Genomic DNA, 16253 nt, shown 5'->3' on the forward strand with positions numbered 1-16253 from the left:
GCAGTTGCACACACTGCATGTAATACCCAGGATCTGTAAGGGCCCTCCTTCACAGTACCACATGCACTGCCAGTGCCCAACCAAAGTATCAAAAACAAAACCACCAACAGAGCAGCCTCCGTGAACTTTTTACTGGGGCTATCAAGTGGGAACCTTCCTTCACCTGTGTTTCATTGAAATAGGCCCACAACACGTCCAGAAGGCTCAACAGTGGTGTCTGGCATCCCGGACCTACCCCCTTCCACACTCTTGATGGGTTCTATACCAACAAATTCTTCGGTAATTCCTACATTGCAACATAATCAGACAAGCCCTTAATGAAAGCACCTACAAATACCAAGAAATAGCTCCAAATTATTCAGTCATTCCTCTTTGTTGCTGTAGCCGTTTATGATCCGATCAGCAACATAGTCAAAATGCAAACCCTTGGTGCAGGCAGCAAGATATACCTACACATTTTTCAGTCATTCCTCTTCATTGCTTTGATCATTTATGATCTAATGAGCAACATAACAAGCCAAAATAAAAGCCCTTGATGCTCGCGCGAACAACCATCATTCCAGAAACACAGCGACAAGATTTTACGAATCTCAGAGTCTAAAATCCAACAGAAGTGTCGTGGCTGACTTTGCTACAAAGCCTCTACCGCTCGCAAGCACACACAAGACCAGTGGAGACGCCAATCCGCTGGCCTGGTGTGTGCTTGCGAGCCCTCACTTCTGCAACCAGTTCTGCATACTTTAACTTTTTCCTTTCAATACCTCCTTCATCACATCTTCATAAAGAATATAGCTCAGTAAAGTATATGTTGTGCTCACACTCTGAATACACCATGTGGTCTCAAAGAAGTTACAACAATACACTGCAAAACTTTCAACATCCATTAGGAGTTTCCAATCCTGTTTTTTCCATCTTCCTGTATTGATTCTATTTGCCCTATGGCCACTTTTCTGTAAACAAAATGATTGTCCAGATGATTGTCATTTTCCAGCAAAGAGTTAATTGCAGCTCTCTTGTTCTCTCGGAGTCTGCTTTAGCTCGCCTGGATGCCACAATTTTAAAGATCCTGTTAACCAAAATCGGAGACTTGTTTGGAAACACCTTGAATTTGGGAAACAAAAAAAAAAAGCAGCTGTCAGCTACAGTCAGTTGGTTTAGAGAATTGTTGGGACTATGTGGTCAGATAGTTGAGGCATGGCAGACACAGTGTGGGAGCAGATTATAAGTCTTAAAATATCATGATTTTGACACCTAAATGTAACATACTTCTTAGTGCAATGACACCCTTTTTTATGATGTGACAAACTTGAATTACATTTTTATATTTGGTTTGCAGGGACTTAAGGTATGAGCTTAAGGTGGAACTCACAAATTACATAACATTCATCAGCTTTTGGGAAACCACACCCTAGTCGGTTGCCTGGAGTTTGCATAATGTGAAATAACTGGCAATGTTTATTCATTCATGTTTTAGTGGTTAATGCAACCTATTTCTGTGGTGTGATAAACCCCATAACACATGTGTATTTTTGGTTTACAGGGTCTTTAACAACTAACAACAATTAACAATATGATAACAGTAAAAATACAATAACAAAGAGCATACATTATAGAAAAACTCAATTAGTAGTTTAGTAAGTAGAGAGAAGCTTTCTTGTCTTAGTCGATTAAGATACCTATCATATTATTGGACAGATAAGAAGTACATAGCCCAAGGCCAAGATGTATGCTACAAAGCTAACCACAAATGGTGGATAAACGTCAGAACTGATGGCCAATAGTAGCCTATAGTCTTTTTATTTTCGCAGGCGTCGCCGTATGTTTGAGCTCCCTGAAACTGGAGCGGGAAAGAGAGAGATTGTGGGCAGTGTCAGGTGGAGTCGACTGAAATCCCTTTCCCCGGTGGCGCTGTGAGAGTGCGGTACCTAGTGGAAGGCTGTACGCATCTGCTGGTGATGCGAGCGACATGCGTGCCCAAGCACACGGAGCGGACGGCGAAGGAGGCTAGAGTCACTTCTGCAGGAGAAGTTTGCTACAGATAGTTTATCATCTAAAATATTTTGTGGTTTTGCATAGTTCAGTTCCACGTTTTCCTCGTCGTCTCGCTCTTTGATATTGTTGCCTCATAAAACGCGAAGAGTGAAGTGATACCCGTAGTATACTCGACGAACGTGCAACAACTCAGGTAAGGGGTGACTGCTTATCCTCATCTGAAATCTTATTCCTATGCGAGCCTTTTATCTGCTAATGTAGTGGATAGTCTGATGAGAGACAGATTATTTTTAGTCAGTCAAATGAGTTTTGAGCTAGGCATCTGCATTGGAGTTGCTCATACTATGAGATTAACTTATTTGCAATTCCGTCTTTTTCCTTGAAGTGATCTGGCCTACTGTTTCCATATTCACATGATGAAATGGTCACGGTTTGTGATACCGTGCTAATAATCATGTAAATATGCAGTACAATGTAACTGTGAATCTGCTCTCTTTCTCTCTCTCTCTCTCTCTCTCTCTCTCTCTCTCTCTCTCTCTCTCTCTCTCTTTGTGTGTGTGTGTGTGTGTCAGGAGCATGGGGACCCTCAGAGACCTCCAGTTTGCCCTGCAGACGAAGATCGAGGAGCTGAGACAGCGCGACACCCTCATAGATGAGCTGGAGCTGGAGCTGGACACTAAAGATGACCTCATCAGGCAACTCCAGGGAGAGCTGGACCGTCACCGCTCTGCCGCCAGCCAGTCGTCCTCCTCTGGGCCACCAGACATCTCGGGTGAGAGTGCCTAGAATGCCAAGAAAGTTACAGCTCATTGTAACGGTATCCTCATGCAGTAACTATTAAATATGCGGAAATGTGAGAAATTCTATATTAAATCGATCGCATGCTTCCACAGGTGGAAGTGTGCCCCCAGCCCCCCCAGATGAGCCTCAGCGCACCAAGCGGCAGGCCATCTCTGCAGAGCCCACGGCCCTGGACCCCGCTCAGCTCACCCATGTCACCCTTACCAACTACAGCAAGAGCAAAGAGTAAATTTAATTTGTAAACATGTAGAGATTATCACACCACATATTTGCGCATTAACAATAGACCATTTGAAGAAGAGGTGATCCCATGCCAGTCACGTTACATGTAATCCCCCTCTCTACTTTACTGATGCTGAGGTGAGGAATGTTCCAGTGGAACAGAGGAGAAGGATCAGACATGGCTCTTTGTTCTTCTTGCAGGTCCTCGGAGTTGATTCAGAGAGCTCTCCTGGATAACGATTTCATGAAGCACCTGGAACAGAGCCAGATCCTCACCATCATGGACTGCATGCATCCGACGACCGTCGCCCAAGGGTGCTGTGTCATTCAGGAGGGAGACGACGGCTCCCTTGTTTATGTGCTTGAAGGTGAGTGGGTTGCACATTCTGGGGTGCATATTAAAAATTATGCATCATGAAAAATACTGGTGGATATTGGCTGCTACCAAGCTGTTTCCTGGCGACATAATAGGCTTCTAATGTGCCCTCATTCCACATGTATATTGAATGTAGGACAATGTTATCATTTTTAAATGAAGGGAAACTTTCCGGAAGTACAGCTGGGACTGCCTGACCCAAGATGGATTACTGCATAAATAGCAGGAGTCTTTTTTTTCTCATCCTCTTTTAACCACTGCCAATATCAGCAAATGTGATTTATTCCAACATTTGAGCTTGTTTGCTGAAGACAAACATAGACATATTTAGATAGTTTAATAGATCTTGGACAAGTGATACACCATTTTTGCCATTGAATTTGCATTGATCTTCTCAAGGCTATTCATGATGATGGGTCCTCTGTGTAGATGTGTGATCACTTCAGGCACTCGTTACATAATTAACATACATGCAATAGGCTGCCATGGGAGACTTGTCTCCATATTGGAGGATACTGTTTAACATAGGGCTCCGTGTTTTCACTTTGCTACCTTGCAGCCTTTGCAGTTTGCACCTTAGTGAGGTCACGAGCAGCTGGTGTCATCTGCTCCTGTCGTCTCATCTGAACACGATGACTAAACCCCCTTAATCCCTTTTGTGTGCCTGGTTGACAGTCACACACTTCCACTCGAACATCCAGAATTAATGGGGTGCACTTATGTGCATAAGAAATCTGACACACTGAACCTACCCTTTTCTCACCAATAATCTGTGAATGAATAATTCTGTACTGCATACAGAAGAGTTCTTCTCCAGAGATGCTGTTTGATCCACCCCACCATTTGTGACAGAGAGGTGACAGACAGACGCTGTTCAGTAATATTCTGTTTTTTTAGCCCTTTTTTGTTGGTGAGAAACTGACTTGCAATTAAGTATTACACAATCACCACCCACATTCTGTTCATTCTGTTGCTCACACATTACATTGCCACAGGCATAATGCTCCACTCAAACGCTTTTGAGCTATGTTATTGTTATGGAACTGTTGTGTGTTTTTTTTAGTTTGTGGGTTGTGTATTGTTTGGCATAATGTGAAGTGTTTGTGCTGTTGCCTTTGGCAGAGGGGGTGGTGGAGGTGACCAAAGGTGGACAGAAGCTGTGCACCATAGAGCCAGGAAAGGTGTTCGGGGAGCTGGCCATCCTGTACAATTGCACACGTACTGCTACAGTTACAGGTAGGAACACGGCAAAGGCTGGAGGCATACTTGTCCAGTCTTATCTGCAGGTAGACGTGCACAGATAATGCAGTATTGATCAGCTGTACTGCATGGTTCACGTCTGCAACAACATGGCGGCATTGGAAACAACACCCATGTGTTTTCTCTTTTGCTCTCAGTCTTTCTCAGTTCTCCTGCTGTGTGTCCTCTTTCACACTCACATGTCTCTGCCTGCACAGACCCTCTCTTCACACACATTCACAGATGTCCAAACACATCTCCAGTCCACAAGGATTTCAGAGAAATTTCTCTCTCTCTCTCTCTCTCTCTCTCATGGCTTTGTGCAGGAATGATTCTGGCTGAGCGCAGGCTACTTGAAGCTCAGGGTCAGCTCCCGGTTAGAGAGAGAATAGCAAACTCCAGAGATTGAATAACCCTTCCAGTGAAACTGAAAATAAATAGCTAGCTCTGTTCCCACCATTACCCCTGTACTTTCTGTCTTGGCCTCCCTCATACTCATTCGTTTTCTAACCAGGTCCATTTATCTGTGATGCTCACTGGTACTTTTGTGTTTTCTTTGTCTTCCTTTAAATGCAATTGATTTTTTATTACATCTTGTTCCATGTGTCTTTCTAGTGAAAATGGTCTGTAATACATATATGCATGGCTACTGATGCTTCTTTCCTTCTGCGGCTCTGAGGGTGATTGCAGAGCACAGAATAACATCAGCAGTTCATTTGATGAGAGCACTTTGTCTATTTCACTTAAACATCATGTTCCTGCACTATGATTCTGCCCAGCTGTGCTATTTGTTGGAAAGTGTGTGTGTGTGTGTGTGTGTGTGTGTGTGAGAGAGAGAATGTTGTGGTAGAATTTTCATTATAAGATGATTACAAGACAAATGACAAAAATGGAGTTTGATAATTTCTCACATAAACATTTGAAAATCACTCTGTCCTAAGAGTGTTATTATGTAGTATTATGTAATGTCTTAGTAAAATCAATATGGCTTTTTTATTTGCATGTCTCTAGGCTACTACATCGCACTTTAGCTTCACCATACGCGTGCTCTGCTTCTGAGAACGGTATACCATGTTGTCCTGCTGCACTGTGAGTACGTTCGGCAGTAAATGATGTGTTGGTATGCTAATTCTTTCTCTCTTTTTTCCCTTTCACTCCCACTGTTCTGTTTTCTTTCATTCTCTTGCCATTTTGAACCTCTCAAGCACTCACCGATATCAAGCTGTGGGCCATTGACCGACAGGGCTTCCAGACTATTATGATGAGGACAGGGCTGATCAAGCACTCGCAGTACATGGAGTTCTTGCGCAGGTAGATGCAGTCTGCGCTGGACCCACACTGTCCTCTTCTCACCTTGTCTAGAGTTATAGTGGAACTATTTCACATATTTAAAGCTTAACTGCTGTTCACCCCATATGTGCAGTGTGCCTTCCTTCAAGACCTTGACAGAGGATGTTTTGAGCAAAGTAGCCGATGTTCTGGAGGAGGTAGGGTATTTTAAATGTTTGGTATTAGCCCCTTAGTTCATATATGTATTCATTTATTTGGCATAGACTGGAATGTTTTTTATTTTCTATTTAGAAAATATTTTGGCTGTATTTCCTTGGTTTTGAGTGATGCTGAAGTGTGGAAAAAAAAACCTCAATATAAAACCTAATTGCATACTCTCATATTATGTCCCCCTCTGATGGACTTGTCACCATGATTTGGTCAATTGGTGTCAGTGTCAGTCTGTGCCAATCAGTCCTTATTGCTACATTTATTACAAATTAGGCAGAAAGAACATAGGATATTTCTTTGCTCAATGCAATAGAATGGGCGGTTTTTACTGATCAGGATGGTTTTGAATGTGCCTCAAAGAGTTGAAATTGCAAATGGTGCAATTTTGTGGCATCTCCACAGCTATCTGTATGATTTTGTTCCAGTCTAAGTAATTCCTCACAAGCTGTACTGATTCTATTATGATTCAATAATAACATTGTTGTTTTTTAAAATTAAAATTAACCTTCTCAGCGAAATGCTAAATTTCAGGCCGCAGGACGTTTATCTGAATAATAACAGCCAATGCCTTTCATCCCGCTCTTTGTTTTTGTGTGGCTTTGCTTTAAACATCTTGTTCCTTTGTGTGAGTCAGCTTCTGAGCGTGTCTCTTTCACCCTCTCCCTCAGACACACTACAGCGACGGAGATTACATCATCCGACAGGGGGCCACAGGCGACACATTCTTTATCATCAGTGAAGGCCAGGTGAGAAGGGGAGGTGGACTGGACTGTCTGGGCATCATTTTTTTACTTGGTCACACAAAAATCAATAAACTACATCAATACATAGCTCTCGTCCTTCCTGTGTGTTTTGAACATTTAACATATTCTCCAAGAAGCCCTTTAAAAGACACACTGCGCCACAGACATTAATGGGCAAAAATTGAGCCTTATTGAAGGATCTTGCTAGAGCTTGTCTTTCTGATGCTAATGTTTGTGAAAGGCAAATGACCAAATGTTGTAAATGACATCCCACATGGAATGAATGGTCGGGAATTTGGTGCAAACAAAAGGCATTCATGATAATCCCTGCAAAGGGGGAACCGTATAACTACAGTACTTGCTAGTATGCTAAGCTTGCATTCATCATGTCACTTTTTCATCGCATTGTCATTTACAGGTGAAGGTCACCCAACAGAAGAGTCCCAATGAGGAGCCAGTGTTCCTGACCACACTCTCCAGAGGCGACTGGTTTGGAGAACAGGCCTTGAAGGGGTAGCGGAACAATTGCAATGTTTAGATGAAAACAAACATGTTTTGTTTGCTGTGGCTTCAAGACTTCATGACTGAGCACAAAAGCTGAAGCCAGAAGTCTTTAACAAATTCTGTGATTCATCTGACATCTTTGCAAGGAAATAGCCTAGAATTGATGTTGGCAGACAGTATTTTGAGTAATGATATTATTATTCAAATATGTAGTTATTATTTTAAACAAAGCATACCTGAACTTAATTTGTTAACTTGTCTGCTAGTGGTAAATTTGAATGGAGAGGCTCTACATTGCTAATATCAGATGATTGTATTTTAGCATGCATGGTGAGATGGTGAGTTTTGATGGAGCTGTGAACTTAATCTATTTTCTGTGTTCTTTCTAGAGAAGATGTACGCACTGCAAGTGTGACAGCTGTGGGAGATGTCACTTGTCTCGTCGTGGATAGAGAGTGAGGAAATCCAGAACATTTACATGCAAGCCTGCAAAAGCTTCTATCACGTTTCATTTTTAGTTTTTTTTGTACAGTATGTTCCATCAATGGTTTTTATGTTTGTCTTTTGAAATAGGTCCTTTCAAACAACTGATTGGGGGACTGGAAAATGTCAGCAATAAAGTGTATGAGAGTGAGGAGGTCAAGGCAAAGTGAGTGCTCTGTCTGGTCTAAACAGAACATGATGTTCAATTGGATGAACCAACAGCATTTGTGCAGAAAGAATCTTGTTCATGTGTTTGCCTTTAGGTCTTTTTTTTCAGCAAGATTTTCCATGCCATGTCTAAATTTGACATTCTTTTACTACATCAAACTACATCAGAGTTTCAAAGTAGAAAAATAGCTTAATTTCCATTCAATCTGTAAACGTGGCTGGCCAATACTTTAGTCCTCAAATAGCGGCCATCTGGTGATGTGTGGTCAGCCTGGTTCTGGCGACACTGAGGGCAGTGTTTGTCAATAAGAATATAAATCTGCAATGAGCATTTAAATCTCTGTTTCTACAGGGTGGAGGCTGAAGCTGCGTTTTTCTCCACGCTGTCCCTCGGTGACTTCAATGTCATCTGTACACTCGGAGTGGGTGGCTTCAGTCGCGTGGAGTTGGTACAGTCCCATTTGATATTCGTGACCTTCATTAGTCATATGAATACTTGTTCTGTGGCAGAAATTCTATGTTTGTTGGAATGAATTGTATCTCTGTTTTGCTTGTGAAGGTTCAGCTGAAGAATGACCCCAGCCGCTCGTTTGCTATGAAGATGCTGAAGAAGCGACACATCCTTGACACCAGCCAGCAAGGCCACATCCTGTCAGAGAGGCGCATCATGCTGGAGGCTCACAGCCCCTTCATTGTTAGGCAAGTCAGAGGGAATCAGAAATTCAGAAAACGAATAATGCTTGCAGGAATAGTAGCATTGCACGTCTTTCAGGTGCAGTTCATAAGAGCAGTAGTTTGTGCCTATTTACAAAAGAAAAACGCATGAAGCTGCCCAAGCTCAATCAATTTGTTATGACATTCATACTCCTTTTTCATCAATTGTCCACCCACAGATAAATAAAAGATCTGTATTTGTGGTTTTCATCATGGCAGACTTTACCGCACCTTCCGAGATGCCAAATATCTGTACATGTTGCTTGAAGCCTGTCAGGGAGGCGAGTTGTGGACACTGCTGAGAGACCGGTATAAACCTATTTTGTTTTTTCACCAATACGCTCTAAGGCATCTGGCACATTCTCCAATTGCAGTTTGTACTATTGGTTTTGTTTGTGTTGTTATTGTTGTTTAGGGGATCATTTGATGATGGCACCACACGTTTCTACACAGCCTGCGTGGTTGAAGCTCTTGCTCTTCTTCATTGTCGAGGGATCATATACAGGGACTTGAAGCCAGAAAATATCATTCTGGATCACCGTGGATATGCCAAGCTGGTATTCAGACAGACTCTTTTATATTAAATTGTGCTTTTATATACTGAATCCATGGCCAGGGACCGCCAGCAATGTCCTCACGGACCACTGGTTGAAAACCCATGTTATATACAGTTCTTCAACAGTAGTGCGTGGACATAGATGCAAGTCTTCAGACATATGGTGCATTACACTGGTGAATGGCCATGGGCAAAACCACACCATTGAGCTTGTCTCCTTGGCAAGATCAAAGCATTATCCCAGACTCAGTCAGATTTTAAGTAGCAGTGGAACATAACCTTTTCAAATGCTACCTCTTGGGCTAATGTTTGGTGTCTGTTTTAGACACCCTGCTGCATAAGTGTGCTGTGTAGTGGCTTCCCTAGTCCTATTTTATTCCTATACAGTAACTATTCAGTACATTTCTATAAGCAGATAGGCCACATATTTACACATAAAAGATTCCACATCTCATTTACATTTTGATTAAAGTCACTTTTATGTCCTACCGTAGGTCGACTTTGGCTTTGCCAAACAGGTGGGATTTGGGAAAAAGACATGGACCTTCTGTGGGACCCCAGAGTATGTGGCTCCAGAGATCATTTTGAACAAAGGCCACGATGCATCTGCAGACTGCTGGTCCCTAGGCATCCTCATCTTTGAGCTCCTCAGTGGGAGGTGAGTGGCTTGATCGTTTAAGCCGTTTCACTCAGGAGCTAAGTTGAATTGGCTTAAAAGCCTCAAGATGTGAAATAGGGTGCGAGGTATGTGTACAATAAAGTCAAAGGGTGTCTTAGCTCCCTTGTCTACACTGTCTTTACCATGTAACAGTGTGAGTGTGACCTGTTTTTATATTTTGACATGTTTACATCTGACCCTCTCCTCTCTGGTCCTCAGCCCACCTTTCTCAGGCCCTGACCCCATGAAGACCTACAACATTATCCTTAGAGGAATCGATATGGTGGAGTTTCCAAAGAAAATCACCAAAAGTGCAGCTAATTTAATCAAAAAACTCTGCAGGTATTGAAAATGATTCACATTTGAAATTCAGAAACACACACACACACACACACATACACATACACACACTGAGCAGATAGTAAGCTGTTTTTCCTTTGCAGAGATAATCCTTCTGAAAGGCTCGGGAATCAAAAGAATGGGGTGAAGGACATTCAAAAGCACAAGTAAGAAGCCAGGCCATCGGCTTTATACAAGAATCTAAAGCATTCCCATTAAGAACATTTTTATTAACACATACTGAATTCACTAATTATAAATCTGCTGGTTTTTCCAGGTGGTTCGAGGGGTTCAACTGGGATGGCATCCGCAAGGGCACCCTTACAGCTCCCTTTGTGCCCACTGTAAGAGATCGTTACACAACATCTAACATTCACTTCACTGCAGCCACTTTCATGTACCGGGGCATGCTTGGAGTAAAACCACTCAGTCAGGAAATGTGTTTAATCAGGTTGCATAACTGAGCAGAATGAATGGGACACTGTTGGTGGATCTTGTTAGATTTTCAGATTTCAGGTTTAACATATTCCCACTACCCAATATTGTTAATTATTGTGTGACTATATATTTGTGTGTCTTGTTTATTTTATTGATCATGTAGTCAGTTTAACAGACCCTGTAATTGGGATCACTCTCTCACAGGTTGATGGCCCTCTGGACACCAGTAACTTTGACTGTTTCCCAGATGACCAGGAGGATCCTCCACCTGATGTAGAGACGGGATGGGAAGTGGAATTCTGAATGAACTCAACTAGGGTGTGTACTGAGTGAAACAGTGCTCAGACATTCAGACTCACTGTCTCTGAAGAACATGTGGACAACACATGCTCTAGCAGTCCTCTACAGCAGTGTTTTTCAACCACTGTGCCGGGGCACACTAGTGTGCCGTGAGAGATCATCAGGTGTGCCGCAGAAAATTACCTAAACGTCACTCACTGGTCCAGAAAAGCAACTGTTGCATCAAAGAATTTATAACCACATGCACTCATTGATTGTATGATTGCACTATTTGTGGTATGCAGGTTTAGCGCTCGTAGACCTGGACCAGTAATTCAAGCACTAAACTTCAACCTAGGCTCGGGAGAGGGGTATGCTTAAATGGACTAACTCACAAGAGGAATTAATAAGTTGAACAATTGACAGTTTTATTGCTTCCAAAACAGCAGTGTGGGTACACAGCATTGAATAGGCAAAATATAAATGAAATGATAAGGAAGAGCTCTTCAAACAAATAAAGTATGAAAATCAAAGAAAACATAGAATTTAAGCCCCTTATTCCTGTATGTACGGATTCAAGAAAGAGCTGTAAGAAAAGTGTATATCAGTTCCTGTATGAAAAGTAGGGCTGCAGCTATCGATTCTTTTTGTAATCGATTAATCTAGCACTTTATCGATCGATTAATCGGATAATTTTTTTTTTCATTTTTAAACAACCAAAACAAATAATGCATAACGAAAATGACATGGCTGTAAAATGATCAAGCAATTGGCACAGAGGTATTTATTCTAACTCCAACCTAATTTGACCTAAAGTGTATTGAAACATGATACCGAGTGTGAACGTATGTCTCATTGCCCATCTCGGCTTGTCCCCTGCACTCCAAAATCTGGCTAGTTAGCCGATGCTACCAACAGCTTTTTCAATAGTGGTGCCCGGCATCGGGCTAGCCATGCAAATAAATCACTGTTTTACACCCATTTAGAGCAATGGGTAAGACTGAACAGGTATGATAAGGGGATCAGATTCCAAAATAATTCAGTGGAAATGCATGGATTCCAGTTTCTTCCAGTAGCAGCAACTGGAATCCATGCATTCCACCAGGTATTTTGAAATCTGATCATACCTATTCGATCTTACCTAGATAAAATTTCGACTTTTATCGTGTGACTAAATTCAAGATGGCTGCCAAGCGCTAAACTTCATTGAAGATACTGTCTGTATAAATCGTCTTGTAAGTAAACTACCAGTGCTTTTTCAAAGTTCTCAATGTCTTGTTTTAAATGTCGGGGCCCTCGGAGTCTACCAATGAAGTGTGGAGATACATTGAGCCTCGTAAATGAGTGTAAAACAGTGATTTATTTGCATGGCTAGCCCGATGCCAGCACCACTATTGAAAAAAAGCTGTTGGTAGCATCGCTAACTAGCGTGGATTTTTGGAGTGGGGGGGACAAGCAAAAAAACTATGAGACATATCGTTCCACACTCGGTATCATGTTTCAATACACTTAGGTCAATATCTACCGAATTCTCCTTTAAACATCAAAGCTAAACATTACCGGTATATCATGACATCGCTACAAATACAGTATGTGATTAAAATCAGCCAACATCATTGTAACACTATAGGCTACGCAGATAGGCTAGATAGCCTACTTTATTGACGCTTGGTGAAACAGCATGGAGTGGATGTTTTCGGTTCAGATGCTTGTGTTCTTTTCCTTTCTGAGTATGTAAAGATCCCAAAACTTTACTTGAAAAACTTTAGACATTCTCTGCCATTTATGGACATCTTGACTCGCCATCAGCCAGCTAAATTCAGAATGTATCACGATTCACACGCTAGTGGTGTGCTTCCTGAACAACGGTCCGTGTGGTACAATCAAATCCCTGCGTGCATAGTGCGCGTCATAGGAATTTAACGAGGCTTCGAGGCAGTGTTTTTGCCTCGAGTAATTTTTGTAATCGATGAATTGGAGTCGATGAATCGTTTCAGCCCTAATGAAAAGTGTACATCAGTTCCTGTATGAAAAGTGTATTGATTCCCAAAGTTCAGTTCCTTGAACGTGTGCGTGTGTATCGATTCCCAAAGTTCAGTTCCTTGAATGTGTGCGGATATGACTACTGTGTTGAGTCAACAGTGTGGAAAATCTTATCTGGTGTTCGATGAACGAATGAACAAATCTTGGGTTTCTCTGAGACAAATCGTACGGTTGGCCACACCGCTTCCACGATTGTTCTCAGTTTCACTGGGCTGGGCTCGCCATCTGGGATCCGAATCTGATCTGGTCGTTCAAAAAAAAAAACAATCTACACAAAGTGCAGAATAATAAGAATTCTGTTCTATTTTTATTCTTCAACATGAGACCTCATTAACTTTCATTCTTTTAGAACATCTTCTAATGTGTAACCAATTAGGGGTTTGCACGGCGTGTCATCAGATCTGGACATCGCCATATTGGAGATATTCGACTCATTAGAAAGCATTAGGCACTGAAGTAAATCCCTAAAATCGTCAAGGAAAATGGTTAATTATTGCCGTGTTTTAGGTTGTACCAATAGGTCAGACTGAGAAAAACATCTGGTGTAGGTATCGACTTCCAAACGTTATTAAAAAAAAACAGGGAGAAGGGACAATAATGCCAGAAGTTATCAGAGGAAGGGGGGCGCTTGTGGTTGAACTTGGTACTTCATCTCCCTCACCCAACTCATGGATCTGCGCTGGCAATAATCCGTAATTTCTCGAAATATCGCGCCTTTTCTTGTGGTCCAAGTCCTGCCCTATATGCCTTTGCATCTTAGACGCATTTTGATGAGCTTTTCTGTTGTTTAGACACGCTACAATCACGTAAGATATCCAAGGTGCATTATACTCCACTGTACTTCATTCACTGAGTATCGCCAATATGGCCGCGCTTGCTGGGTTACCATAGTTACCGGCCAGAACGTGACGTTGGTGCAAACCTCTAATAACTAAGGATGCACTTAAGATTACATTGAGATGACTGACTTACATCACTATAAACAATACAAATGAAATATAAGCAAATACATTACTTATAAGCATGTACTTTCAGTACAAATAAACAAATTGCATAAATGAAACAACAATAATATTTTTAACATCATTAAGCAGTGTGCTTATCTATTTTACACTTCCATTTACTAAAACATTTTCCTTTTGAACCTTTTCAAAGACTATTTTAACATATTGCATTGTAACATGACTATGAATTAAATATTACAACTAACTTATTCAAAATATACATGTGAAACTCAAAAGCTATGCATTTCTAATGCATCTGTATTATTAACTCATTAGCATCCGCTATTACATCAAACTGAATGCTAAAATGTAAACAAGTTAAGCGCCACGCATCTGGCATGGTTCAAAGTGCTACTAATGGCTGGCTGACTAGGCTACCATGCTGCGCCAGCTAGTTTTATTGAGCACAATGACACGGCTTGTACCAAAGTGGCAGGAAACATTAAGATTCTCGTCAGAGATTAAACATTCTATTTAACTATGATATGGCATACCAAGGTTTCATACAAACATTGAGCATGGTCTTACTCATACTCCGATTGTTTTTTATGAATTACATCCTTTCCTAGATGGCTAGTAAGAAACGAGCAAAACGTGCTTTTTACTCACCGGAGTTCCAATTTGCTGTAAACTCGACAGAATCACTTTTCTTTGTTATTCAAAGTTAAGTTTGAGGTAGACTAATATCTTATGGATATAACTAGATGTAAAGTAATGACTTTTCAGAAGTATTTCGTTATTATTTATCTTCTAATCCGGGAGCTCTTTCAGGTGCACGTTCACAGGAAATATATCGCTGGTAGAGAGAGAGAATGTTTGCTAGTAGGACGCTCTAGTCTTCTAACACATAGAGCGCCCTCCATAGGAAGATACATGTAATTGCATCTAGATTAGTAGCCCTAATTATGACCGCCTGCAATGAAGCTATCTTCAGTTAAGGGATTGCCAAATTTCATTCCCTCGTAGAATTTCATCCATGGCGGGGTCTAAAAAAATTAGGTTATGTGTACATTTAGTGACTGTACACTCATTGGCCTGTAGATGGCGGTGCACACATATACACATGCACACACACACAGGCGCCCACATACTATCGGTATTAGAACGGCTGATACATAATTACAAATTCAGTAGGATTAAAAGAAAGCCAAAATAAATATTCATCATCATCATCATGGCTGCATTTCCAGTATTGGCGATAAGTAGTCGTTTGTCCAGTAGATGGCGTGTCGTTGCAGTGAGACATAATTTTGTTGGAAGTAAAAGTGGGTTGGAAAAACAATCGACGCTTCATACAAGGAGTGTAGTTTACCGCAGAGAACGTCTAATAAGGATAGGATGATGTTCACATGAAATGTAATTTCCATTTCTTATTGAGTATAAATCTGAGGATGTTTATCGGACATGCTTGGTTTTTACTGCAGGTACGTTAATCTTATAATATCAATAAGGACCTAGGTAATGTTACTGTTAGCGTTGGTTGAGTGATGGAGGCCAATTTGATTGATTGCATTTGTAGAAAACTATAAATGCGGTTATACCAAGCAAATTGATAGCAGCACTGTAATTGTATCTTTCGACTGTCATTTGTTGCACGTGCTACAAAAATCATTCTGTGCAATGGAAGATTTACCAACGGTACACCGGTCTGATAGTTTTGCCTATACATGCGTGAGACTGAGACGCCTGTTTATTTTGTTTTAAGAATGCGTGCAGGGTGTGTGAGGGAATCGATGTGCTTTGATTCCAGCTTGGTAGTTGTAGTCTGTGAAATTAAAAAGCAAGTGTGTGTGAAGTATCCAAACAATGACACCTTCATTTCATTATGGCTGCTTTAGCAACACACCAAGCTATTGTGTAGTGGGTCCCATTTAGAAGTGGCTACTTCATTCGCGCTTTCCTTGACTCATGAAGCTCGTGAATTTTATTACAACTTTTAAGCCACGATATGGCAGTTTAAGTCCGCTTTGATACTGTAAGGCGTAAGCCATTGGTTTCAAAGGAGATTTTATTTGTGTCGCCAGCATAGCCTATTGACAATTTATGTTGTAAATAGGCCTACCTTATAAACCTACCTGTAGCTTAGGGAAGCTAACAGCTTTCTATTAGGATAGTGTGTTAGTTACAGTTTTGTCATAACTCCCTGATGCATTTTGCATTTAGAATAGCCAGAGCGTGAACAATATCAGGGTGC

The 16253-nt window shown here is 41.3% G+C and overlaps 1 protein-coding gene across 2 annotated transcripts; it reads left to right on the plus strand.

The window, feature by feature from the left end:
• The first annotated feature begins 1885 nt into the window (after positions 1-1885).
• Positions 1886-11682, plus strand: LOC125304598 (cGMP-dependent protein kinase 1-like). 2 transcript variants are annotated; one of them, XM_048259001.1, is made up of 20 exons: positions 1886-2185; positions 2565-2764; positions 2886-3018; positions 3217-3383; positions 4514-4627; positions 5836-5941; positions 6054-6117; positions 6799-6876; positions 7292-7386; positions 7767-7834; positions 7954-8026; positions 8381-8477; positions 8588-8727; positions 8962-9051; positions 9158-9299; positions 9793-9956; positions 10176-10298; positions 10400-10462; positions 10573-10639; positions 10938-11682. In XM_048259001.1, exons 2-20 carry the CDS (start codon positions 2569-2571, stop codon positions 11034-11036), a joined length of 2079 nt encoding a protein of 692 aa, XP_048114958.1. In that variant the 5' UTR covers positions 1886-2185; positions 2565-2568; the 3' UTR covers positions 11037-11682. The 2 variants fall into 2 exon arrangements, with proteins under 2 accessions (XP_048114958.1, XP_048114957.1); XM_048259000.1 differs by lacking the exons at positions 1886-2185; positions 2565-2764; positions 2886-3018; ... (3 more) ...; positions 6054-6117; positions 6799-6876 and having other exon boundaries at positions 7295-7386; positions 7767-7832; positions 7951-8026.
• Positions 11683-16253: the final 4571 nt, after the last annotated feature.

Source organism: Alosa alosa, chromosome 12, assembly GCF_017589495.1.
Source record: "Alosa alosa isolate M-15738 ecotype Scorff River chromosome 12, AALO_Geno_1.1, whole genome shotgun sequence".
Classification (NCBI taxonomy): Eukaryota; Metazoa; Chordata; class Actinopteri; order Clupeiformes; family Clupeidae; genus Alosa; species Alosa alosa.

Coding starts and splice junctions, on each gene's coding strand:
- LOC125304598 (XM_048259001.1), top strand. CDS start 2,569: ATGGGGACCCTCAGAGACCTCCAGTTTGCCCTGCAGACGAAGATCGAG. Junction 9,052..9,157: donor TGGACACTGCTGAGAGACCG/GTATAAACCTAT, acceptor ATTGTTGTTTAG/GGGATCATTTGATGATGGCA. Junction 9,957..10,175: donor TTTGAGCTCCTCAGTGGGAG/GTGAGTGGCTTG, acceptor TCTGGTCCTCAG/CCCACCTTTCTCAGGCCCTG.